At 42.9% G+C, this 27034-nt stretch overlaps 1 protein-coding gene across 28 annotated transcripts; it reads left to right on the top strand.

The window, feature by feature from the left end:
- Positions 1 to 1574: 1574 nt before the first annotated feature.
- On the top strand, positions 1575 to 26579 carry tpd52l2b (tpd52 like 2b). Of its 28 annotated transcripts, none has more exons than XM_036988989.1 (11): positions 1575 to 1865; positions 10745 to 10899; positions 12269 to 12417; positions 13256 to 13315; positions 15550 to 15597; positions 18102 to 18203; positions 21017 to 21043; positions 21797 to 21838; positions 22311 to 22359; positions 23958 to 23991; positions 24348 to 26579. In XM_036988989.1, exons 1-10 carry the CDS (start codon positions 1847 to 1849, stop codon positions 23964 to 23966), a joined length of 660 nt encoding a protein of 219 aa, XP_036844884.1. In that variant the 5' UTR covers positions 1575 to 1846; the 3' UTR covers positions 23967 to 23991; positions 24348 to 26579. The 28 variants fall into 28 exon arrangements, with proteins under 28 accessions (XP_036844884.1, XP_036844882.1, XP_021472659.1 ...); XM_036988987.1 differs by having other exon boundaries at positions 21794 to 21838; XM_021616984.2 differs by lacking the exon at positions 13256 to 13315.
- Positions 26580 to 27034: the final 455 nt, after the last annotated feature.

Here is a 27034-nt window from a genome sequence, read left to right as displayed (position 1 = left end):
CCAAGAACCTGATGGTCACTCTGACAGAGCTTTAGAGTTCCTCTGTGGAGCTAGAAGGACAACCATCTCTGCAGCACTCCACCAAGCAGACCTTTATGGTAGAGTGGCCAGACGGAAGCCACTCCTCAGTAAAAGGCACATGACAGCCTGCTTGGAGTTTGCCAAAAGGCACCTAAAGGACTCTCAGACCATGAGAAACAAGATTCTCTGGTTTGATGAAACCAAGATTGAACTATTTTGCTTGAATGTTAAGTGTCACATCTGGAGGAAACCTGGCACCATCCCTACGGTGAAGCATGGTGGTGGCAGCATCATGCTGTGGGGATGTTTTTCAGCGGCAGGGACTGGGAGACTAGTCAGGATCAAGGGAAAGATGAACGGAGCAAAGTACAGAGAGATCCTTGATGAAATCCTGAGTGCTCAGGAGCAGGTTCTCAGACTGGGGAGAAGGTTCACCTTCCAACAGGACAACGACCCTAAGCACAGCCAAGACAACGAAGGAGTGGCTTTGTGATGTCTCTGAATGTCTTTGAGTGGCCCAGCTAGAGCTTGGACTTGAACCCGATCAACCAACTCTGAGAGACCTGAAAATAGCTGTGCAGTAACACTCCCTGTCCAACCTGACAGAGCTTGAGAGGATCTGCAGAGAAGAATGGGAGAAACTCCCCAAATACAGGTCTGTCAAGCTTGTATTGTCATACCCTAAAAAACTCAATGCTGTAATCGCTGCCAAAGGTGCTTCAATAAAGTACTGAGTAAAGGGTCTGAATACTTATGTAAATGTGATATTCCTGTATTAAAAATAAATAAATTGGGTTGTTGAGGGTTTAAAAACAATTTCATCAGTTTTAGAATAAGTTTGTAATGTAACAAAATGTGGAAAAAGTCAAGGGGTCTGAATACTTTCCGAAGGCACTGTTTATATATATATAAACATTCATACTCTGGACTCTGACATTGCTGGTCCTAATATTTATATATTTCTTAATTCCATTGTTTTACTTTTAGAGTTGTGTGTATTGTTGTAAATTGTTAGATATTACTGCACTGTTGGAGCTCAGAACAAAAGCATGTCGCTACACCCGCAATAACATCCGGTAAGTATGCGCATATATATAAACATTCATACTCTGGACTCTGACATTGCTGGTCCTAATATTTATATATTTCTTAATTCCATTGTTTTACTTTTAGAGTTGTGTGTATTGTTGTAAATTGTTAGATATTACTGCACTGTTGGAGCTCAGAACAAAAGCATGTCGCTACACCCGCAATAACATCCGGTAAGTATGCGCATGCGACCAATAAAACATTTGAATAGGATAAAAAGAAGGTGGGAAAAAAAGGGGGTTGCACTAGTTACCACAGCCACAAAGTCAAATTTATCTCGAAAATAATAATTAAAACAAAATATAAGCTATTTGGCCTTCATTGTAGGTTTAAGTTTTGGCATAATGTTAGCAGTGTGATTAAAGTTATGGTTAGGTTTAAAATCAAATTTTAACAAAAAATAAATTGTATAAACGGGCGGGGTTTATGACGTTACGTCCGTGTGACGAGCGGGGCAAGGTGACGCCTTGAACAACGTCATCCACAGACGCCGGAAAAGGCGCAACCTGAGAGTTCATCATCGAGCTGAGGTGGCTTTATTATTGGAGCGAGTACTACCTGTTCGTATCTGTGTCCCTCGACGAATGAGGTTGTTATTGTTGAGAAACTGTCACGCCACAGGTTTCGTTTGATTGAGTGGACGGCACTGCTAGCTAGTTAGCCACCACCCTTTTCCATTTACTAGCTAACGTCGTTCTCGCTTTAAGGCGCTCAAACACTCCGCTCATTCGACGCCATGGACCCCGTTGGTCAAGGTAACGTAAATTACTGACACTATTGCTGAATTTAAGACATATTTGTCAGCTGGCCGTTGATTTAGGGGGAAGTTATTACGAATTCTTGTTCATGATTGTGCATTGGATATGAACGCAACTTGGGGGGGCCCGACGGCAACAACAGCCGTTCTTCTGGAAATGTCATAGGAAGGGGAACGGAGGGCAGAGATCGAGTTACTGTAATTTAAATATCTTTGTTAATCATATTAGTTTAGTCCCTTATCAATGATCTCTTTTAATGTTTTTATAGTTATGCGATTATTCAATTAGCTTTTTTTTTTAAATCGCTCGTAGCTTTTTTTTTTTTTTGTAAATAAAGGCTATTTTGCTTGATGGTTAGAAAACGTAAATGGCTAGACAAGAACGCAGCCAGGATGGTTGGTTAACTAGTTTGTTAGCTTGCCAGCTGATATGGTTCAATTGAGTGACACACCTTGGCTATGTTCCCAATGACCAACAAGGCAACAACAGTGAACATGTCATACCCCACGAAAGATGTAGCGGCCATTGAGTTATAGCGTGTGACACATTTTCAGTTGTGACCACAGATCTAGTATGTTGACCAGAGATACTCAAGTGTCTCCTCTAATGGAAAATAAATGTATTTTTTTAAAAAAATGGAAGCCAGTTAGCCTGTGTACCAGTAGCATATACACTCTATACGCCACCTGCTGGAGAAGACGTATTTTGGGCCAAGTTATCCCTCTCGCTTTGCATCTTCCTCTCTGGTCCGACTAACAAATGTCATTGAATTATTATAGCACCCGCCTTGGGTCAATCAGTGTAATTTTGTTAAATGCCGGCTCTCTGGCAAGACGCAACAATCACCCAAGTTTCTTCAAAATCGGGCCAGTGTTGAGATTGGGGAGGGGGGGGGGGGCAATTATGCCAGGGCGGTGGCATTTAGCCTAGCTATCGAATTGTTTGATTAGCTAACGTTACATAATGTTAGTTTAGATGCATTTCCCTCTAAAGGCATCCGTAGGTTCAGTTTGCTCCTAGCTGAGGAACGCTCAACTCTGTTCTCTTATCAGGCGGAGTTTAGTTTTTATTTGGTAGCAACAACATTGTCCCCATCAGTTGACTCTTGTAATAATGTCAATTCTGGAAAAAGCTTACGTGTACAACTGCGGTCCTTCCACGGGGATGCTGAAATACAAACAATCGCACTGGGACCGAGTAATAGAAATGGGGGATTTGGCGGTTGTATTCTATACGTTATTTTTAAATTAAAAGTAGTTTTTTTTTAGCAGAAGGACCACAGTTGTCCAGGACAAACAGGCACATGTAAGCGTTTTCATAATCAACTTTTATTTAAATTTTCTAAGTATTGTTTCTAGCAAATCGCACAACCAGTTATCCATACTGAACTCCGCATTTGTATAAGATAAGAGTTGAGCGTTTGCTCAGCTAGTTTGCTCCTAGCAAAGCTAGGCGAAGATACCGGCTGTGCGGGCAAACTCTTTAATGACCTTCAATTTAAATTTAAAAAAAGCGTCAATATGACTGTCTCCCTACGGTAGCAGCGACCTGGCCAGAAACGATTCCTCAACATAGCCCGAATTAAACCAAGACAAATCAAGAAAGCGGCCATTAATTCTGACGTTTTTCCGACGAGATCTTAATCGCGCAATTTTACATCTCACTAAGATGTTTGGTGCAATATTTCTCAAAATGACAAAATGTGTATGAAAACTAGTCGTCTCTCATTGAATGAAAAGGGCCGCTTAATTTTCCCACTCCTACCTGGAGTAGTGCTGGAAAAGGGCCGCTTAATGTTCCCACTAGGAGTAGTGCTGGAAAGGACCGCTTAATGTTCCCACTCCTACTAGGAGTAGTGCTGGAAAAGGGCCGCTTAATGTTCCCACTCCTACTAGGAGTAGTGCTGGAAAAGGACCGCTTAATGTTCCCACTCCTACTAGGAGTAGTGCTGGAAAAGGGCCGCTTAATGTTCCCACTCCTACTAGGAGTAGTGCTGGAAAAGGACCGCTTAATGTTCCCACTCCTACTAGGAGTAGTGCTGGAAAAGGGCCGCTTAATGTTCCCACTCCTACCTGGAGTAGTGCTGGAAAAGGGCCGCTTAATGTTCCCACTCCTACCTGGAGTAGTGCTGGAAAAGGGCCGCTTAATGTTCCCACTAGGAGTAGTGCTGGAAAAGGGCCGCTTAATGTTCCCACTCCTACCTGGAGTAGTGCTGGAAAAGGGCCGCTTAATGTTCCTACTAGGAGTAGTGCTGGAAAAGGGCCGCTTAATGTTCCCACTCCTACCTGGAGTAGTGCTGGAAAAGGGCCGCTTAATGTTCCCACTCCTACCTGGAGTAGTGCTGGAAAAGGGCCGCTTAATGTTCCTACTAGGAGTAGTGCTGGAAAAGGGCCGCTTAATGTTCCCACTAGGAGTAGTGCTGGAAAAGGGCCGCTTAATGTTCCCACTCCTACCTGGAGTAGTGCTGGAAAAGGGCCGCTTAATGTTCCTACTAGGAGTAGTGCTGGAAAAGGACCGCTTAATGTTCCCACTAGGAGTAGTGCTGGAAAAGGACCGCTTAATGTTCCCACTCCTACTAGGAGTAGTGCTGGAAAAGGGCCGCTTAATGTTCCCACTCCTACCTGGAGTAGTGCTGGAAAAGGGCCGCTTAATGTTCCCACTCCTACCTGGAGTAGTGCTGGAAAAGGGCCGCTTAATGTTCCCACTCCTACCTGGAGTAGTGCTGGAAAAGGACCGCTTAATGTTCCCACTCCTACCTGGAGTAGTGCTGGAAAAGGGCCGCTTAATGTTCCCACTCCTACCTGGAGTAGTGCTGGAAAAGGACCGCTTAATGTTCCTACTAGGAGTAGTGCTGGAAAAGGGCCGCTTAATGTTCCCACTCCTACCTGGAGTAGTGCTGGAAAAGGGCCGCTTAATGTTCCTACTAGGAGTAGTGCTGGAAAAGGACCGCTTAATGTTCCCACTAGGAGTAGTGCTGGAAAGGGCCGCTTAACGTTCCCACTCCTACCTGGAGTAGTGCTGGAAAAGGGCCGCTTAATGTTCCTACTAGGAGTAGTGCTGGAAAAGGGCCGCTTAATGTTCCTACTAGGAGTAGTGCTGGAAAAGGGCCGCTTAATGTTCCCACTAGGAGTAGTGCTGGAAAGGGCCGCTTAACGTTCCCACTCCTACTAGGAGTAGTGCTGGAAAAGGGCCGCTTAATGTTCCTACTAGGAGTAGTGCTGGAAAAGGACCGCTTAATGTTCCCACTCCTACTAGGAGTAGTGCTGTTGACCAACCCAAGACGAAGGGGTGTCAAACTTAACTTCTACCGGATATTTTCATATTAGTCACATGAAACATTTTGAGAACGGTGTGTAGCCTACAGCGACGTGCTCACTGTTGATCTTGTAATATGAAGAAATTAACATATTAACGTTCTAAACGGTCTGAGCCGTTGCATTGGTCCCACTGCGTAATTTTAACATTTAAATTCTGTGCGGTGGGTGTATGAATTTTGGATATTTCGTCCGAGTCTTTTTTGAACCGTAGACCCAAGGACGATGGGGCCCTTAATTTGAGCCCCAGAGGCAGTTATTTTATAAGGACATTTACACATTTGGTTATCATTGTAATGTTGCAATATTTTATAGGCTACCAAGGGTGGCCAATCATCCTCCAGGAGAGCCTTAAAGGGGCAGTGTTGTATTTTGCCACTGGCTTGAATATGCGAAGAAGCCAATAGCCTAAATTTGTCTGATTCTCTTTGGTGAATAATTTTGTGATTCCTTGTATAATATAGAATGATGTAAAAAATTGTGTTACAGACCTTTTTGTTTTTGGGTCAAGTTTGAATATAATATATTTAACCTTTTTTAACTAGGCAAGTCAGTTAAGAACATTCTTATTTTACAATGACGGCCTACCCTGGCCAAACCCTCCCCTAACGACGCTAGGCCAATTGTGCGCCGCCCTATGGGACTCGCGATCACGGCCGGTTGTGATACAGCCCAGGATCGAACCAGGGTCTGTAGTGACGCCTCTAGCACTGAGTAAAAAATCTATCTTGTCTGAAGGGGAAGTGGAAAACAAAGAAGAAAATATGCTAATTTCCCCAACAGTGGTGTTTTTCCACCAAACAGACTTGTGGATGAAAATCTGTGTGCAGATTTCGTGCACACAATGACCTTTAGATGTTTATTCTGTATAATGTGTTTCCATCGCGTTTTAAACTCTACCGATGGATTTGTCACAGAACTGTTGCATTTTAAATAGCAAATGTGTTTACTCCGGTCTTGGCACGTGTTCTCTAGCCAACAGCTGGCAGAGTGCGGGTAGGCTAGTCTACATCGATCGTCAAGTCACCAGAATAACACCCCATATTTATTAGCAAAGGAGCCTCAAACTCCTCACCATAAACTTCACAGGGTGGTGAAAGTGTATCATGACTTAATCTGTAGCCTAATAAACTGCATGGTTTCCCGAGTTGTAGTGGGAGGACCACACAAAGTATCATCGTGTGACTCCCAGGTTTACTTTTATATTTATCTGTAAATAGACCACCCATTTTGACCTAGCTCATCCCCATGCTGTTTTTATTTATTTACTTTTCTGCTCTTTTGCACACCAATATCTCTACCTGTACATGACCATCTGATCATTTATCACTCCAGTGTTAATCTGCTAAATTGTAATTATTCGCCTACCTCCTCATGCCTTTTGCACACAATGTATATAGACTCTCTTTTTTTCTACTGTGTTATTGACTTGTTTATTGTTTACTCCATGTGTAACTCTGTGTTGTTGTCTGTTCACACTGCTATGCTTTATCTTGGCCAGGTCGCAGTTGCAAATGAGAACTTGTTCTCAACTGGCCTACCTGGTTAAATAAAGGTGTTCTCAACTGGCCTACCTGGTTAAATAAAGGTGTTCTCAACTAGCCTACCTGGTTAAATAAAGGTGTTCTCAACTGGCCTACCTGGTTAAATAAAGGTGTTCTCAACTGGCCTACCTGGTTAAATAAAGGTGTTCTCAACTGGCCTACCTGGTTAAATAAAGGTGTTCTCAACTGGCCTACCTGGTTAAATAAAGGTGTTCTCAACTGGCCTACCTGGTTAAATAAAGGTGTTCTCAACTAGCCTACCTGGTTAAATAAAGGTGTTCTTAACTGGCCTACCTGGTTAAATAAAGGTGTTCTTAACTGGCCTACCTGGTTAAATAAAGGTGTTCTTAACTGGCCTACCTGGTTAAATAAAGGTGTTCTTAACTGGCCTACCTAGTTAAATAAATAATAAATAAATATATGGTTATTATATTAATATTTGCACATAAAGACGTTTCCTGTCGCCATTTGTCGCATAATACAATACATTTTACAGACACAAAAATATTCCACCATGTCGAACAAACCAATTCTGTCGGCATTTTATAAAATTGTACCTAAATGTAATTTATTATGTATGTATGTATATTCAGACCCCTTGCTTTTATTTCTAGATTTTGTTATGTTACAGCCATAATCTAAAATGGATTCGATTTTTAAAAAAAATTCTATCTACACAACACCCCATAATGATAAAGCAAAAACAGGTTTATTGATTTTTTTTTTTATCACACAAAAAAACCTGAAATAACAACCCCCACAACAGGTTTCAGGTTTCCTGCAAACGTGGCACTTGTCATTCAGGCCAAAGAGTTCAATCTTGTTATTAATCAGATCAGAGAACCTTGTTTCTCATGGTCTGACAATCTTTAGGTGCCTTTTGGTAAACTCCAAGTGGGCTGTCATGTGCTTTTTTACTGAGGAGTGGGTTCTGTCTGGCCACTCTACCATAAAGGCCTGATTGGTGGAGTGCTGGAGAGATGGGAGAAACTTCCAAGAACAACCATTCCCTGAAGAACTCTGTCAGAGTTCTGTCAGTGACCATCGGGTTCTTGGTCACCTCCCTGACCAAGGCCCTTCGTCCCCGATTGCTCAGTTTGGCCGAGTGGCCAGCTCTAGGAAGAGTCTTGGTTGTTCCAAACGTCTTCCATTTAAGAATGATGGTCACTGTGTTCTTGGTGACCTTCAATGTTGCAGACATGTTTTGGTACCCTTCCTCAGATCTGTTGCCTCGACACAATCCTGTCTCGGAGCTCTACGGACAATTCCTTCGGCCTCATGGCTTGGTTTTCGCTCTGACATGCACTGTCAACTGTGAGACATTGTATAGACAGGTGTTTGCCTTTCCAAATCATGTCCAATCAATTGAATATCCCACAGGTGGTCTCCAATCAAGTTGTAGAAACATCTCGAGGATGATCAATGGGAACCGAATGCACCTGAGCTCAATTACGAGTCTCATAGCAAAGGGTCTGAATATTTATGTGAATAAGGTATTTCTGTTTTTAATACATGTGCTAAATTATTCTAGACCTGTTTTCGGTTTTCCATTATGGTGCATTGTGTGTAGATTGAGGATTTTGTTGTTGTGTAATCCATTTTTTTAGAAAAGGCTGTCACGTAACAATGTGAATGAAAGAAGTCAGGGGGTCTGAGTACTTCCTGAATGCACTGTATGTCCCGTACCAGTTAAGTTTGGACACCTATTCATTCCAGGGTTTTTTAAAACTATTTTCTACATTGTAAAATAATAGTGAAGACAGACATAAACTATGAAATAAAACATATGGAATCAGTGTAACCCCAAAAAAAGTGTTTCCTCTTTGTGTCCTAAATTGCACCCTATTCCCTATGTAGTGCGGCCACGTCAAAAGTAGTGCACTATATAGGGTGCCATTTGGGACACCAGCGTAGCCCAGTCCACTCAAGAGGATAGAGAGACAGGAGTGAACTAATGGACATTTTTAAAAGGCTGCTGCTTCCGTGGTGGGCTGTTTCCTCTTAGAAGAACGTTTAGGCCTAACTCTGTAATTAGCCCCGCTCTCCTCCGGGAGTCTTCTGCGTTTGTCGGCACTAAGCACTTTCCTTACATCGTGTCGCTGTTTCAATCTCCTTATCCATTTCTGTTGCTGCCCGCGGCCCGTCTCTCTCTGTAGCGGCCCGTGTGCCTCTCTCTCTCTCTGTAGCGGCCCGTCTCTCTCTGTAGCGGCCCGTGTGCCTCTCTCTCTCTCTGTAGCTGCCCGTCTCTCTCTCTCTGTAGCTGCCCGTCTCTCTCTCTCTGTAGCTGCCCGTCTCTCTCTCTGTAGCTGCCTGTAACCAGGTTCCACACAACCTTTTTTTTTATGCTAGTACGCTGGATACAAAGTCACGACAGGCCTGATAGAAACAGCAAATTTGTCTGTAAACTTTCAAAATGTCAACAAAACAGAATGCCTTAGGCAAGGTGGGATCGTTTTATTCTGTCAAATGTATTACGCAAGAAATGGCGGCGCAAATATCTATGTTCAAATATTGATATAATAACCATCACACGGAAGTACACTTGGGAGGTCATGTGATGATGGTGCCGTCGGAGCGAATTTTACACCTTGACTTTTCCACATCTTGTTAGCCTGAATTTAGAAATCTATTTTATGTCACCTATGTACCCCATAATGTCAAAGAGGAATTGTGTTTTTTCAGACTTTTCTACAAATTAATTTCTAAATGAAAAGCTGAAATGTCTTTAAGGCAAGTATTCTACCCCTTTTTGTTATGTTAAGCCTAAATCAGTTCAGGAGTAAAAATGTGCTTAACAAGTCACATAATAAGTTCCATGAACTATCTGTGTGCAGCAATGGGGGTTTTAACATGATGGTTGAATGACCAGCTCATCTCTGTACCACAACACATGCAATTAATTATCTGTAATCTCAGTCAAGATCGGACAGGACACAAATATTCCAAAACATGCATCCTGCACTAAAATAAAACGGCAACAAAAGAGAACCCAGTGAATTGTTTGTTCTGAATACAGTGTTATGTTTGGGGCAAATCCAACACATTACTGCATCGTTGTTCTTCCTCTTGGACATGTTTTTAGAGTATTTTGTGTAGATTGCTGACACACACACAAAAAAAAAATGGCAATTATATCCAGTTTAGTCCCACTTTGTAACACACTGGGAAAAGTCTTGGTGTGAATATTTTCTGAATGAAGGCCCCACATACAGGAGGATGATTGATGCTCCTTGCCACTAAATTATGACAGTCTTCATAATATTCTGGAGATTCTTGACTACTGTTTGACAAATAAATACATCTCGTCATTAATATCATCAATGTTCATTATAGGTTGTCTACCTGTCACTCGGGCTCCTGAGTGGCGCAGCGTTCTAAGGCGCTGCATCTCGGTGTAAGAGGCGTCACTATAGTCCCTGGTTCGAATCCAGGCTGTATCACATCCGGCCGTGATTGGGAGTCCCATAGGGGCGGGGCACAATTTGACCCAGCGTTGTCTGGGTTTGGCCGGGGGCCGTAATTGTAAAATAATACTTTTTATTCTTAACTGACTTGCCTAGTTAAAAGTAAAAATAAAAAAAAATAGTTATAATAATCTGCGAGCTGTTGACTAGAGCCAAAGTGCCAAGACTAGAGTGGCCACATTCGCTATATAACGCAACGTCGGTTGGGACAAGGCGATGGAAACCCATTTGACTTTTGTGTATTTTATTCAACCGCACAAATTTGTTTTTATGTGCGATACGTCATCAACACACATCCTTTTGATCTGCGACAAGTCAAATTGATGGAAACATCTCAGATGGGGAAAATGCGCATATTTTATTTTAGAATGTTCATATGAAATTCTGTCACCATGGAAACCTAGCTAGGTGTGACTAAAGACAGTGGGTGAAAGATGCAGATGTCTAGTTCCCTTTACTGTTGATGACATTAACAATTTAAATTCAAGGCCTCCTACTCTCATCTCAGCATGCCCCCACTCACTCTCTCTCTCTCTCTCTCTCTCTCGAACCAGACATCAACCTGAACTCCCCCAACAAGGGCCTTGGTCCCGCAGGAGGAGTAGACTCCCTAACGGAAGGGGGAGCCATGGGAGTAGCAGCCGTCAACACGCTGCCCCCAGGGCTCACGGAGGAAGAGGCCGAGGAGCTCTACTCTGATCTAGCCAAGGTAGGCCCTGTTGTCCTGTCTGTTGGGGTTAAGGTTAGAGGTAGTCATGGGCGTAGTAGCCATCAACATGCTGCCCCCAGGGCTCACGGAGGAGGCCGAGGAGCTCCACTCTCAACCAGCCAAGCTAGGGTCCTGTGTCTTAATCTATCTGTTGGTCTGAGCTCACCAGTGTAGGCCCTGTTGTCCCTAGTGTTTGGTTTACTAATAATCCATTCAACAAACATTTGAGGAACTCCGTTTCAGACAATGGGGACACTGAACAAAATTATAAACAACATGTCAAGTGTTGGTCCCATGTTTCATGAGCTGAAATAAAAGATCCCCGAAATGTTCCATACGCACAAAAAAAACATTTCTCTAAAATGTTGTGCACAAATTTGTTTACATGCCTGTTAGTGAGCATTTCTCCTTTGCCAAGATAATCCACCCACCTGACAGGAAGTGGCATATCAAGAAGCTGATTTAAACAGCATGATCATTACACAGGTGCACCAAAGACCTTTATAACTAAAATAGACCACAGCCTGTCCTTTCCAATGGGAACGAATGAGTCACAGTGGGCAAAACAAGTGTGGCATCGTGTGGGTGAGCGGTTTGCTGATGTCAACGTTGTGAACAGAGTGCCCCACGGTGGGGGTTATGGTACGGCAATGGTACGACAACGAACACACTTGCATTTTATCGATGGCAATTTGAATGCATAGAGACACCGTGAAGAGATCCTGAGGCCCGTTGTCGTGCCATTCATCCACCGCCATCACCCCATGTTTCAACATGATAATGCATGGCCCCATGTCACATGGATCTGGACACAATTCCTGGAAGCTGAAAAAGTCCCAGTTTTTCCATGGCCTGCATACTCACCAGACATGTCACCCATTGAGCATGTTTGGGATGCTCTGGAATGACGTGTAGGACAGCATGTTCCAGTTCCCGCCAATATCCAGCAACTTCAAATTCATTGAAGCGAAGTGGGACAACATTCCACAGGCCACAATCAATAGCCTGACCCACTCTGTGTGAAGGAGATGTGTTGTGCTGCATGAGGCAAATGGAGGTCACACCAGATACTGACTGGTTTTCTGATCCACGTCCGACCTTTTTTTAAGGTGTCTGTGACCAACAAATGCTTGTCTGTATATCTATTCATGTGAAATCCATAGATTAGGGCCTAATTTATTTCAATTGACTGACGTCCTTATGTGAACTGTAACTCAGTAAAATCTTAAATTATTGCGTTTTTATATTTTGGTTCAATGTAGTTTGCATGCTTTAGGACTATTCACCCAAAGAAGGTCTCTTCAGTTAACCCACACTGGAGAAAGGAGCCTGGACTTGACCTCTGACCTCTCCTGTGTGTTGCTGTCAGGTGGAAGAGGAGATCAACACCCTGAGACAGGTGCTCCTGGCCAAAGAGAAGCATTCTGCTGATCTGAAGAGGAAGCTGGGGCTGAGCCCCCTCAACGAGCTCAAACAGAACCTCACCAAGGGGTGGCAGGATGTCCAGACCTCCAATGCGTAAGTAGAAGATCCTTTGAAAAATAATAATGTTCAAATCCTTGGTTTAAAAAAAACACTAAGTCAAACTAGAAGGGTGAAACATCTTATAATGTTTTAAAATTTCAGTATGAGTCATTGTAACTGATTTTTAATGACCGAAGATGATAACCTGTTGTTTTTCAATGGGAGAAAATGAGTCCTAGTGGGCAGAGCCAAGCATGAGCTACCGAGATCCTTGTGACGCGTTGTATCATGCATTTATATTTCCTTTAGGGAATGCCCACTCTGAAGTGCACGGGTGCAGTAACTCAATTTGCCCTTGCACTCGTAAACAACAAAACATTTTATACTTTGGAGAAGGGTCAAGTCGACAACTTAGTCCACTGTGTTCATACCAGATTTTAGTTTTGAGAACTGAAAACTGTATTGCGGTCTAATGTTTAATCGATGAGAAAATTGGCAGAATGTTGGCCCAAATCCGTCTCCTCCCACTGCCGGCCACTGGGCTTCCTCTTGTCACCATATTTGGTAGTGGATGCTTCACATTTTATACATCCGGTGAAACATCTGGCTCATTATTCTATCTGTGGTTGTAGCTACTGGATCGTTCCCTTCTCAGATATCATATCAACCTAAGCCTCTTACAAATTCTTGACTCTTACTGTAGGGCTGTGCTGTGCTAAGCCTGGTTATCGTTCTGGATCCGTTCTGTAAATGACATGGTGAATAGAAAATGTCTGAGCCCGTTTTACGGTTCTGGATCTACCCTGTAGCATGAATCAGGCGACCAGACAGACGGCTAACCGTGGGCACACCGCTGAGCTGTACATCTCTGACCCCAGTCTCTGTCTTCTAGCTATGTCAGAACCACTGAGAAACTTGGCGAGTGGAATGAGAAAGTTACCGGTTCAGAGTTGTGAGTCTCTCTCCTGTTTTTACTGCTCAATCGATCGCCACCTGTCGCCTGCAACTAGTGTGTTTGCGCCCCCCCCCCCCCCCCCCCCCCCTCTGCTCAGAACTTTAATAACATGGCTGCTGTATCTCACCGTTTTATTATGTTGTAACACCTGTTTTTGTCTGTAGGGAGCATGTTCCTCTGCCTGCTACGTGGGGAAAAATCCCATTCCCTGTGAGACCATCTGTTTTTATAAAGGCCTTTTATTTAATAATAGAGGGTTTTTAACGTCACGGAAAGATGTAGTTTAATTTGCTACTTTTTTTCATTTTTTATTCAGTGTCGTGGTAATGTCATAGGGTAGGAATTGTTTTTATGTATTGAGTCGGTAAGTTAAACCACTTTTATGTCAAGCCTAAATACGTTCAGGAGTAAAAAAAAAAAAATGTGCTTAACAAGTCACATAAGATGCATGGACTCACTCTGTGTGGAATATTTATTCGTGCTTACAACTTACATCTGGGTGGTCCCGGGAATTGAACTCGCTACATTGGCTTTTTTTTATTTTTATAAGCTACAATCTAGACCATAAGCAACGCATGGACCAAATGACGCTACGGCCTCCTTCTTCTGTTTTGGGGTATTTTTAACGAGGCTGACGGCTTCAAGGTCATTGCTGTGTGAACACGAGATCTCCTGCCGACACTACTTAGAGATCTCTGAACAGGGTGTCGGCAGTCAAACGTTTGAATAATTCCACACCGGTAAGGAGTCTCAATGAGCCATGCGGGAGCTAAAGCTGTCGGCCCATCTCAAAATGATCCTTTTTTTTTTTTTTTTTTTTGATCGCTAGCTAGCTAGCAATGGCTCACCATCACATTGACGTCTGTCAGTCGTCTATCAGTTCCTTGCTATAAAACGGGAAACTTCCTTGCCCGAGGCTTCTCAGTGTTAAGGTGACATCGTCTGAACCAACAACCAATATTTGTTTTTACACTTCTGTTATTAGTTTGGTGGCAGTTAGTTGTGCTTAAAGCTAGGGAAACAGGGGGGGGGGACCTAAATGCCCCCCCCCCCCCCCCCTCTTCCATGCTACAGTATTTATATCCTACATCTATGTGGAAACGCCACCACTCACGCCACCACTGTTGCTACGGCAACAAAACAAAAAAATCTGAATGGCTGTAGGCCAATATTAACAGGCTTGGTAAGTGGCTTATTTGTGAGCTATCTTGCACTGTTCTTTCAGTACACACACACACACACACACACACAGTTTTACTCTTAACAGGATTGTGTGGGTGAGGAATGGAATGCTGGAGAGAGAGAGAGAAACACCAATCGAGAGAGATCTAGGTTGGCTGTGTGTGCACCTGTGAGATTGCATTGTGACCAGACACATTTTGAAAAGCCAACTGACATTTTACTCCCGAGGCACTGACCTGTTGCACCCTCTACAACCACTGTGATTATTATTATTATAATCTGACCCTGCTGGTCATCTATGAACATTTTGAAGAACAATCTGGCTTTAATGGCCATGTTCTGTTATAATATCCACCCGGCACAGCCAGAAGAGGACTGGCCACCTCTCAGAGCCTGATTCCTCTATAGGTTTCTTCCTAGGTTCCTGCCTATTTCTAGGGAGTTTTTCTGAGCCACTGTGCTTCTAAATATGCATTGTTTGGTGTTTTTAGGCTGAGTTTCTGCATAAGCACTTTTTTACAAAAGCTTTATAAATAAATGTTGATTTGTATCAGTATTTACAGATGTAGAAGAAAGTAAAGTGTTCATTTAGCCTATTTTTAGCAAGACTGCAGCTATGGTATGTATTGCGTTCCGGTTTCCTTTCTAGTCAGCAGAAACGTAGCCACATCCTCCTTTCCATTCCGACAAAACAGGATCTGCAGGATACCACTAATTCCATGTTTTGTTTCAGGACACTGTTTGGTTTGTGCGAACTGAACGACTTATCAAATATTCTGATGCTGGATACTCTTTGTGGGTTACTAAAGGAGTTCTAATCCCTAAACATAGACTAGTTTAGTGCAACCCCTGTTATGTACTTGAAGCCCTAGAAATTTTTTAAATATATAAAAAAATATTGTCATTGTTGTCCCGACACATTAATCAAGATTTTGAATTTGTGTGTGAAGTCCAATTTCATATAAACGTCAAGTCTCTAACTTGCCCTTTCCTTCATGTAAAAAGTGTTGTGTTTTTGTTGGTTAAAATGTCGTACTGTGTGTCCGTAGATATCTGACAGCGTCTGAAACTTTGGATGGCATTGCCCAATCTGAAGCGTGAGTCTATATATACATACATTACTTTTTTGTTTATTTGTTTAAGTTGGTTTCAGCAGGGGTAAAAGGGGCTTCTGTCTTCATGCCATTTGCTTGGTGCTTGGAGGGAGGAGTTGTTCTGTCTGACCATGCTTCTGTTCTGTTCGGCTGGTGGTGTGTGGATGGTGAGGTGGTTTCAGTGTGAGTTTGATGGTAGCTTCTCTCTGTATTGGTTCTTTAGGCCCTGTTCCTCAACTGCAGCCCTGGAGCCCCCCCCCCCCCCTCCCAAAAAGTCACATTTTTGGCTTAGCCTTGCACATGCCTACATCAATTATTATTATAGCTTGTGTGGTGCAACAACATAAGTTGTTGGTGACTTGAGGACTGAAGTTGAGGCTGTTTAAAATTGTCCTACTGAAGGCCTGGTCTGGCTGAATGTACCGGCATTCTTCTTAGTCATCACATCTCCTGCAGACCCTCTGACCTGCTTTACAAGGTGTAACAATCTATCTATCATTCATTAATTCATTCATTGTCCACTAGCTGCATAGTTTCCCCAACTGTGTGTTCACTATTATCAAATAGTTATCAATACCATTTTTTTTGTGTGTATTGGTCAGTCTGAATAGAAATCAATGTTAAAGGATGAGGACTTAGACCCTATAGACTTGTGCACTGAATGGCTGTCTAGTAAGCGACGCCGGCACTATCAGGGTGACGTAGCTATTGATGCCACGCTAGAGACAATCGCCACCTCTGCTCAGTCGTCTGTCTGTGGAGTACCACCCCTGTATAGGCCTAACAGCCATGCATTGAGGGATATCTGTATACGATGGGATTATACAATATTATGGGCATTGGGCAGGAATGTGTGTAGAATGAAACACGTGGTTACCATGGTTTTGATACCATTCCATTCCAGCCATTACTACGAGCCGTCCTCCCCTCAGCACAGTCTTGTCGGGGTAGATTCCTGCTTTAGGTTGGTCACATTGAGGTTTGTTAAGGAGGCTGAGATATTTTAATGTAAAGACTATTTTACTTCTGTTTTTCAACTGTTTTCAATTTATAGTACAATTTAAAATAACCTTTTTTTTTTTGAGTTTTGAGATTTGTTTTAGGCTGCTGCGTTGTGCAATTGATCCACCCACCCAGTTGAAATTAAAAATACTGTATACGGACGGGGTCAGTAGTCCGTCTCACCCTACTGAACTCCCACTGGGGTCGGGGTCAGTAGTCCGTCTCACCCTACTGAACTCCCACTGGGGTCGGGGTCGGTAGTCTGTCTCGCCCTACTGAACTCCCACTGGGGTCGGTAGTCCGTCTCGCCCTACTGAACTCCCACTGGGGTCGGGGTCGGTAGTCCGTCTCGCCCTACTGAACTCCCACTGGGGTCGGGGTCGGTAGTCCGTCTCGCCCTACTGAACTCCCACTGGGGTCGGGGTCAGTAGTCCGTCTCGCCCTACTGAACTCCCACTGGGGTCGGGGTCAGTAGTCCGTCTCGCCCTACTGAACTCCCACTGGGGTCGGGGTCGGTAGTCCGTCTCGCCCTACTGAACTCCCACTGGGGTCGGGGTCGGTAGTCCGTCTCGCCCTACTGAACTCCCACTGGGGTCGGTAGTCCGTCTCGCCCTACTGAACTCCCACTGGGGTCGGTGGTAGTGTGATGTAGAAAAAAAGTAGAGAAGTCCCTGTCTTTGTCCCTTATAACTTACTGGCTGTCAATGAAGCCATTTTTAATATACTTTTCAATCAAACCATTGAGCGGAGACCTAATGCTTAATTTAATGTTCTTGGTGGAGACATTGGTCACGTATTGGATACAAGCTGTTGCTCTGTGCTATTCTTCTCTTCGCTTGTTTCCTCTGTATTTCTGCAGTATTTCTCCTATATGGCTGTTCATTACTCCAGACAGTCAAAGGCCCAATTCTGATGTTTCGTCCAATTTGTCAAAGGAGCTGATCGGTTCAAAGACCAATTAGTGGAAACTTATCAGAATTGGGCTGCTCTGTTTTTGTTTTTAAAGGCAGCTTTTGTCTGTGATTTAACTCCTTAGTGGCTGACTTCCTGACTGCTTAATCTGTTCTAAACCAAGTGAGGCTGGTTTTCAGTTCTAAGGAGATTCTCTCTCGCCCTCTCTCTCACCCTCTCTCTCTCGCCCTCTCTCTCTCGCCCTCTCTCTCTCGCCCTCTCTCTCTCGCCCTCTCTCTCTCGCCCTCTCGGTCTACCATCTTCCCTCTACTCCCATCTCTCTCGCCCTCTCTCTCTCGCCCTATCTCTCTCGCCCTCTCGGTCTACCATCTTCCCTCTACTCCCATCTCTCGCCCTCTCGGTCTACCATCTTCCCTCTACTCCCATCTCTCTCGCCCTCTCTCTCTCGCCCTATCTCTCTCGCCCTCTCGGTCTACCATCTTCCCTCTACTCCCATCTCTCGTCCTATCTCTCGCCCTCTCGGTCTACCATCTTCCCTCTACTCCCATCTCTCTCGCTCTCTCCCTCCCTTATTTTCTTCTCTCCCCTTACAGGTATAAGAAGACTTCTGAGACCCTGTCTGTGGCTGGACAGAAGACCACCGCTGCCTTCTCCACCATGGGCACTGTCCTCAGCAGGAAACTGGGAGACATGAGGTACAGACCAAGACACAAAATGGCTGCCGCCGGCCCTTCCTGTAGAACAGGGGTGGAAAACCATAGAAATAGAATTACTAGATTATAAAAAATAAAAAATATATATATTTTTTTTTAAAAGCCCCTCGGGTAACAAATGTTTTCACTGTTACAGAACAGTGACTTGGGTATGTTAATTGTAGTATTTATATAGACCAACCCTCTAGGGCTGTAGCAAATCTACTAATCAGCTGTACCTCAGGACCTTGATTAGCTGAATCGGGAATTACAGCAGGACTGGAGCAAATACCTGTGTACTACCCAGTAGTTATCCAGGAAGAGGGTTGACTACCCCACAGATACCTTTAAGGTAAGGGAGTGGATCAGAAAACCAGTCAGTGTCTGGTGTTGCCACCATTTGCGTCATGCAGCGCGAAACATCTCCTTCACATAGAGTTGATCAGGCTGTTGATTGTAGACTGTGGAATGTTCCACTCTTCGATGGCTAAGTAAAGTTGCTGGATATTGGCGGGAACTGGAACAAGCTGTCGTACACATCGATCCAGAGCATCCCAAACATGCTCAATGGGTGACATGTCTGAGTATGCAGGCCATGGAAGAACTGGGACATTTTTAACTTCCAAGAATTGGGTCTAGAACCTTGTGACATGGGGCCGTGCATTATCATGCTGGAACATGAGGTGATGGAGGTGGATGAATGGCACGACAACGGGCCTCAGGGTCTCTTCACGGTATATCTGTGCATTGAAATTTCCTTTGATAAAATGCAATTGTGTTTGTTGTCTGTAGCTTATGCCTGCCCATACCATAACCCCACCACCACCACGGGGCCCTCTGTTCACAACGTTGAAATCAGCAAACTGCTCGCCCACATGACGCCATACATGTGGTTGCGGCCGGTTAGACGTACTGCCAAATTCTCTAAAACGACGTTGGCTTATGGTAGAGAAATTAACATTAAATTCTCTGGCAACAGCTCTGGTGGATATTACTGCAGTCAGCATGCCAATTGAACTCTCCTTCAAAACTTGAGACATCTGTGGCACTGTGTTGTGACAAATCTGCACATTTTAAAGTGGCCTTTTTATTGTCCCCAGCACAAGGTGCTCCTGTGTAAAGATCATGCTGTTTAATCAGCTTCTTGATATGCCACACCTGTCAGGTGGATAGATTTATCTTGGCAAAGGAGAAATGCTCACTAACATGTAAACAAATTTGTGCATCAAAAAATTTGAGAAGCTTTTTGTGTGACTAGAACTTGTCTGGGCTCTTTATTTCAGCTCATGAAACATGGGATCAACACTTTCACATGTTGAGTTTATATTTGTGTTCAGTGGAGATACTAGCTGTGGTGATGGCATGTGGACCATACTTTTGTACAGCTATGTTGAAGATGCCTTTATGGTTCAAAGCAATGCTGTCATTCATGTTATACATATGTTAAATAAGCCCATCTGTCCATTTATCACCTACACTTTAATCACCCTCCTAATTACATACTAACTCCACTATCTAAGGGACCTGGGAATATTTTTTTTTAATTTTTTTTTTTACCTTTATTTAACCAGGCAAGTCAGTTAAGAACAAATTCTTATTTTCAATGACGGCCTGGGAACAGTGGGTTAACTGCCTGTTCAGGGGCAGAACGACAGATTTGTACCTTGTCAGCTCGGGGGTTTGAACTCACAACCTTCCGGTTACTAGTCCAACGCTCTAACCACTAGGCTACCCTGCTTGTTAACATTTTAACGATTCCACTTCAGTGTGTGTGTGTGTGTGTGTGTGTTGGCATCCTCCCCTGTTCTAGCCGTGGCTTCCCAGCTCCGCTGCCCCTGTTTTTTGGCTTGTTCTATTTGTCCCATTTTGATCATTGTATTTTTTTTTTTTTTTTTTTCCATTTTCATCTATCCATCACCAAGCCTGACTAATTGATTTCTGATAATGGATCCTAACACCCCCTACAGCGGGGCTTCATGACATGTGTCCCTGTTCGATGCCATCTAACACCCCCTACAGAGGGGCTTCATGATGTGTCCCTGTTCGATACCATCTAACACCCCCTACAGAGGGGCTTCATGATGTGTCCCTGTTCGATACCATCTAACACCCCCTACAGAGGGGCTTCATGACATGTGTCCCTGTTCGATGCCATCTAACACCCCCTACAGAGGGGCTTCATGATGTGTCCCTGTTCGATACCATCTAACACCCCCTACAGAGGGGCTTCATGACATGTGTCCCTGTTCGATGCCATCTAACACCCCCTACAGCGGGGCTTCATGACATGTGTCCCTGTTCGATGCCATCTAACACCCCCTACAGCGGGGCTTCATGACAGGTGTCCCTGTTCGATGCCATCTAACACATGTAGCCACCATGGCTGACCTGCGTAAAATTATTTGTCCCTTAAAATCTTGTCAACGTATGGTTGTCCCAAATGGCTCCCTTTTTCTCCTATCTAGTACACTACTTTAGACCAGAGTCCTATGGGACCCTATTCCCTATATAGTGCACTACTTTAGACCAGAGTCCTATGGGACCCTATTCCCTATATAGTGCACTACTTTAGACCAGAGTCCTATGGGACCCTATTCCCTACATAATGCACTACATCAGACCTGAAACCTAGGGTCAAAAGTAATGCCCTAAATAGTGTGCCATGCCGTCTAGGACACTTCCTCTGCAACCCTGCCCTATAGTAGCTTATTTATGCCCCAACCTGATAGGCTAACTCTGCTCCGGCCAACCACTGCTTGTTCCTCACCCTGTTTTCGTTTTTCCTGTTTGTTTTAATTGCTGCGAATGGTCTACAGAGCGCTGCCTTTCTCAAACTCCTTTGGGTAAGAGTACTCTGCTGCTGCTGGGACCCGAAACATCCCAATTAAGCTACTTGATCAACTTCTATAGCAGATCTGTCCAGTAAAGACTGCTAGTCTGTATACTGATCTGCTGCAGAAGTTAATTCATAACTTTTATTGAATGCTAATTTGTCATCCCTCTTGCTGTTATGATCATGAATATCCTATTGATAATTATTTTTTGTGGGGGGGGGAGTCCGTTTCCCTGTAAATGAGTGCCTGTTAACCTGATTTGTTTGACTGAAGTGGTCACCAGTCTCCTCAACTTGCACAGACTTTGACTGGGTTCGTTGTCTGCTCTTTAATCTTTCTGTCCCTTTTAAAGATAGTTAGAAGAAGCAACATTGTATCTGTCTCCATTAGGGCATCTGTGAGAGTATGGGACAGTGACATTGAGGACATCTCCATTTTGAAGTAGTCCTTCTTCTACTATCTATGAGTTGATAAACAAACTGAAAGGGTGCATACTGCCACCTGGAGGTTGTTTGAACAGGTATGAAGCCACGGCTGGTGATTTACTGCCACCTGCAGTTATGAAATGTTGGCTGATCCCTCCTGACAACCTGGTTGGCATCATGTGATCATTAACCCTAGATGACTACTTCAAAATGGTGAAAGTCATCAATGGCGCTACCCAATGCTAAAACGAGCTTTTGGGGGTCTAGAGTCCTCTCTCTGCTTGGCTCTTAACACTCACACTTCCTTGTCTCCTTCCCTTTAATGCTTACAAAGTAGCAACTACTCCATCCGCCAATCGATAAGTATGCCAACGATGAGGTAAATTGGCTCTCACACTTTTTTTCCCCTTTTTTTTTTTAATTATAGTTTACTATTTTATTGATCACTTTAATGAAATTAGCATTTTAGCTTTAACAGTTGTGATGGTGTTTTTAAATAAAATAATTATGCTTTTGTAATTGGAGATTGCTTGTAATCAGAATCATAGTCTCACACAATACAGAGTTGTCTTATTTTTCTTAAGACAAGCGTATGACCAGATGATGTGTAAAGATATCATCTCCGTCAGTTTAACCCTGGATTTAAGGAATCTGGTGGTTGAGCATCTTTAGTATTCTAAATGTACTTTAATTAAAGGAGAGGATTATTATTTTAGCATCCGGGGGTTTCTATCGTGAATGAACACTTCTGAAAGTTGTGGTGTTTAGTCAGTGGTATTCCTATGTGCTCATGTGGTAGACTTTTTAATTTTATTTATTTGCTTGAATGTTTTGTAATATCTGTTTTGCAGAAACTCTCCTACCTTCAAGTCGTTCGAGGACAAAGTTGGGAACATCAAGGTGAGCTGGAAGTGGTTCATGGGCAGGTGATGACGGTGTACTGCGTCAGGGACCACTCTTGATAACCAATTCATCAGGGACCCCTCATATCAGAACACAACTTTAATTTAGAGCGATTTAATATATATATATATATATATATATATATATATATATATATATATATATATATATTTTCATTTTCATTTTCATATTTATTTTCATTCTCAGGCCCTGGGAAAGAACATTTTAAAGGTTCCATCTTGGCATCAGAGAATGTTGCTGTTTTTAAAGCTTATTTCTTGTAATTCTATATGTTTTGTCTGTGTCATTTGCAGTTTTTAATCTTAATAGATTTTGTTACTTCTGTATACTTTTTAGCCAGTAGTTCAGAAAGTAACACTCACGAACCAAAAGTCGTCCCCCGACTATTGCGTCCTACGCCGTTCCTCTTTGCTGTGGCCACTGAGCCGTTGGACCCGCCCTGCAACCTCAATCGATGACCCTGGGCCGGCCTCTTGCTCACTGTCACTCAAGTTCAGGGGGCCGAAGCTCATTGGCTTGGAGGCTGGGGGGGGTGTAGGGAAAATGGCACGGCACACCTTCAAGAAAACAGTCACTTTCAAACTAGTGATTTTGTGGCTAATTGAAGTAAAACAGTAATTCTGCTCATAGATGATGCATGTATGAATTACACAGACACATCCAGCCCAAAACGGGAGGTTTAAAACGTGTATGTCGCTAACAAACCGGGCTGACGTCTTTGAATTAGTGCATTTATGTTCAAAAAGGAACATTCTGGCAAATACAAGACTTGTGGATACCAATATCCCCTGCGAGCCGCCCATGTTGCGCATCTGAGGGTCAAGACACTGTGGATGAATAATACTATATCTCACCCTCTAAACGTTTTCCACAGATCCCAAAAATTAGTTTCATCTTGTTATTGCTTGCAATATTACAAAAATATATATATATATATATATATGTTTTGCCGTCTGGTCCTGAACCCAACTTTGAGAACCTCTATTCTAGTAGACGCTGACTTAACACAACTCTATTTTGAACTGAAATGTACCAACAAGCCAAGTCAAATGGAAAAGTGTATTTCTAGTTTGTACATACAAATTTATTTTTGTATCTGCATTGTACACTAACAGCATATTTTTGCTGTGCTGCCAACAAGTGTACCCTACACATGAGTTGGAGGTTATAAATGCTTCTATAAACTGGGTAGTTCGAGCCCTGAATGCTGATTGGCTGAAAGCCGTGGTATATCAGACCATAAACCATTGGTATGACACATTTTATTTTTACTCCTCTAATTACGTCGGTAACCAGTTTTATAATAGCAATAAGGAACCTCAGGGTTTGTGGTATATGGCCAATATACCACGGCTAAGGGCTGTATCCAGGCACTCCATGTTGCGTCGTGCTTAAGAACAGCCCTTAGCCGTGGTATATTGGTCATATACCACACACCCTCGAGCCTTATTGGTTAAGTATCCTATTTTTAAAAAATAAATTGATATTGGATTATTCTCAACTGTCTCTCAAACATCTACTTTTTTTTTTAAATGACTGTCTCCCTGAAGATTGACCATCTGTTCTGTTCACAGTTGGGCTGATTTGTGTCCCTTCGCTGCAGCACAGGTAAACAATGTGGCCTGGGGAAAGTTGATAAGAGTTGTATTTACTAACGGGCTTGTTTTGGGTTATTGTTAGATTGTATCCTAGCTTGGTGTCACCCTCAGAGTTCGTCACTTTATTTGTAATGTTTAACTGGTGCTGCAGCCCAGGCTTTTTTTTATTTATTTTTTTTAATTTTTTTTATTAGGTGTGAAACTTAACAGATGCATGATCAGTATGGATTAACTTCAAAATACTGGGTTAATCTCTCGCACACAGCTCCTTTTGAATGAAATGACTTCTGGGAAGATTTACCATCACATTGATACCAGACCATTTAAAAAAAAATAATAATAATAATTCTCTCTCTCATCCTTCAGTACATGGTGGTTGGACCCAGAGGTAACGGAGAAGCTGTCCAGTCCCCGACCGAAACTAACCCCGTTCAGGACAACGCACCCTTCTGAAGCTCCTCCTTCCGCGCTTATCACCGGGACTGTGACGACATCATCGCTGAGTGACCCTTGACCTGTGACATCACCCTCCAACACCATATGCCATTACTCACTACTGCCTCCCTCCTCAGTTACCTATAGCCCAGTCCTAAATGGGCCCTTGGCTCCTAGGCCCTTGTGGAGATCTGATTAGGACTGGATAGGTGTAAGCAACACGGCAACAATTCCACGTATCCTATGAGAAGGTGGAGCCACTCACCGTATTGTTTAAACCGATCTGAGTTGTTGCCAGATTTGCCCTCACCGATCTAGTCAACTTCATCTCTACACAAGTGCCTCGGGAGTTATGGGCTTAAGGGTCGATCTAGAATCTCCCTCAGCCTCCTCGACCTACTAAAAGCATGTGCATATCTCATCTCAATCGACCGCAAAGGACAACAGGTTACACAACATCAAATCACCACCGCTTGTAAAAAACAACAACAAACTGTTAAACCATTTTGTATTTATAAAACTATTTTACACTGCTTTTACATAACTTTTATCTATATGTAAAATTATATATGAATAGATATATTGTAAACAATACTGCAAGTCGGCATTTATCAGTAGGTAAGGAGGATGGAGAGGCTCGAGGAAACACGAGTGCAAAAAATGTCCAAAAGAGGAGAGAATGTCTCTAAAATAAAAAAAACACTATGAATACAACAAGATCTCTGTTTTGTACCCTGCTGGGCATTTACTTAAGTTTATTTTCTACACTGAACAGAATGTGAAGCAATGCTTTGCTGTATAGCTTCCTGGCGAATGTAGAAACTTGTCTTTTGGCCTTATTCTTTCACTCCTATTACTTTGTTGGTAGAAAGGTTTCTTTCTTTTGGTGATTTTTTTTGTTGTTGTAGAAACGGGTTTAAAGGGGAGGGGTTTTATCACTGTTGGCTCACTGCTGATGTGCCACATCTGAGTTGATCTACTTTAAAATTCAGTCCAGACATTCTGACATTATTATATGAAGAATTGTCCCCATGCCACATAACTAATTCCCCACGTGTGTGTGTGCACGTGAATTATGTACACACTTGTCTCGTGCACACACCATACACTCCCACAGACCCTGACTAACGTCACTGTTATGATCACCAACACTTCCTGTTTTAGCCAGTTTGGACTAATCCAGCCTTTTTTTTTTAACGCGGATGATCAACTAGCGGTCACCGTTAACCTGCCACAACCTTCAACAGCAGCCGTTGGTTTGGTAGCACCGTCACGTTTTGTTATTTTCAACATGAAGTACCTACTTTAGATTTATTTTTGTGTTTTTTTGCCTGATCTCTTTCTATCCATGGGATTGGATGTTCATTTTGCCTTTTATCTATCCTACTTAAGTAATTTACTTTAAAAAACATCTGTGTTCGTTTTTAGTAGTCCTACTTGGGTGATGCATTTTAGATTCTTCTCTTGGGTGGAGTATAAGAGTCATTTTTGTATTTAAGTGCCATCTGTAAATCGTTTTGATTTATTAAACCTGCCTGTTATATTTCTCTCAAGAGAATCCTGAAGTTTAGATTTCATTAGGATGCCCATTTAGCTGTTGCGCATGCAGCAGCTACTCTTCCCGGGGTCTACATGAAACTAAATATATGACCGAGTACAGAACCGTTGTAGACGAGAACAGAAGATAATAGTACTGATACTGGTTTCCCAGACCCAGAGAATCTCCATTGAGAATACTTTTTAGTCCAGGACTGGTCTTTAATCAGTGTTGGCAGACCGGTCCTCACAGACAGCCTAATTCTGACGTTTTGGACAATTTATTGTTAAAAGATCTGATTGGTCAAAAGACTCAGCGACAAAAGATCAGAATTGGGCTTGCCTGAGTAAACGCCGTTTTAAGTACAGTAGGTTTCTATTGTCTCTGGTTATGACAGGGCAAGGAGAAAGGCATTATGTAACTTGTGCAGAGCTGCAAATACATGTTTGGGTCAAATGTACATTTTTGCAACGGGATGAAATAATGACTATATATAATTGCTTTATTTAGGACGTGAGTCTAGTTGTAGACATTAAAGGGATCAGATAAGCGAATGTTGGCTGAAAAAATAATAATTGTGGCTTGTTTTATGTTCGGATTTCAATAAAGCATTCATTTAAAGGAGAGAGTTGTGTGGTTAGTGTTTACATTTTATTTGACCTCCGCAGATCATAAAGGAGGGATTTCCTATCCGAGTTAAGCGTGTGTAAATGGAACGTAATTCTCTTTTTACGAACTTTTCTCTACGTGTATTCTGACATTGAACTCAAAGCATGAGAATAGCACGATATTCACCCGCTATTCGTTTAGGGTGGAGATCAAATCAATTAAGGTGTGTCTACAGTTACACCATATTCTGACCTCAAATGATTCAAAAACAGTTGTGTTCTACTTTTTTCCTGGCTTCCGCTGTGATTTTGGCCACGCACCGCTACTGACTTTATGCGCGATGAAACGATGAATAAGGTCAAGCAACCTGTTGGTTCCGAGGTGAACATCTTTGTTTTTTTATGATATAAATTACACCGTTCTCCATGCACTTTAATTTACAAATTGATACGAGCTAGGTAAATTATTACGC

The sequence above is a fragment of the Oncorhynchus mykiss genome, chromosome 9, assembly GCF_013265735.2.
Source record: "Oncorhynchus mykiss isolate Arlee chromosome 9, USDA_OmykA_1.1, whole genome shotgun sequence".
Classification (NCBI taxonomy): domain Eukaryota; kingdom Metazoa; phylum Chordata; class Actinopteri; order Salmoniformes; family Salmonidae; genus Oncorhynchus; species Oncorhynchus mykiss.
The sequence above is the reverse complement of the archived record's forward strand: the minus strand, read 5'-3'. Positions and strand labels throughout refer to the sequence as shown.

Coding starts and splice junctions, on each gene's coding strand:
- tpd52l2b (XM_021616974.2), top strand. Junction 10,900..12,268: donor TCTACTCTGATCTAGCCAAG/GTAGGCCCTGTT, acceptor TGTTGCTGTCAG/GTGGAAGAGGAGATCAACAC. Junction 21,839..22,310: donor ATAAGTATGCCAACGATGAG/GTAAATTGGCTC, acceptor TCTGTTTTGCAG/AAACTCTCCTACCTTCAAGT.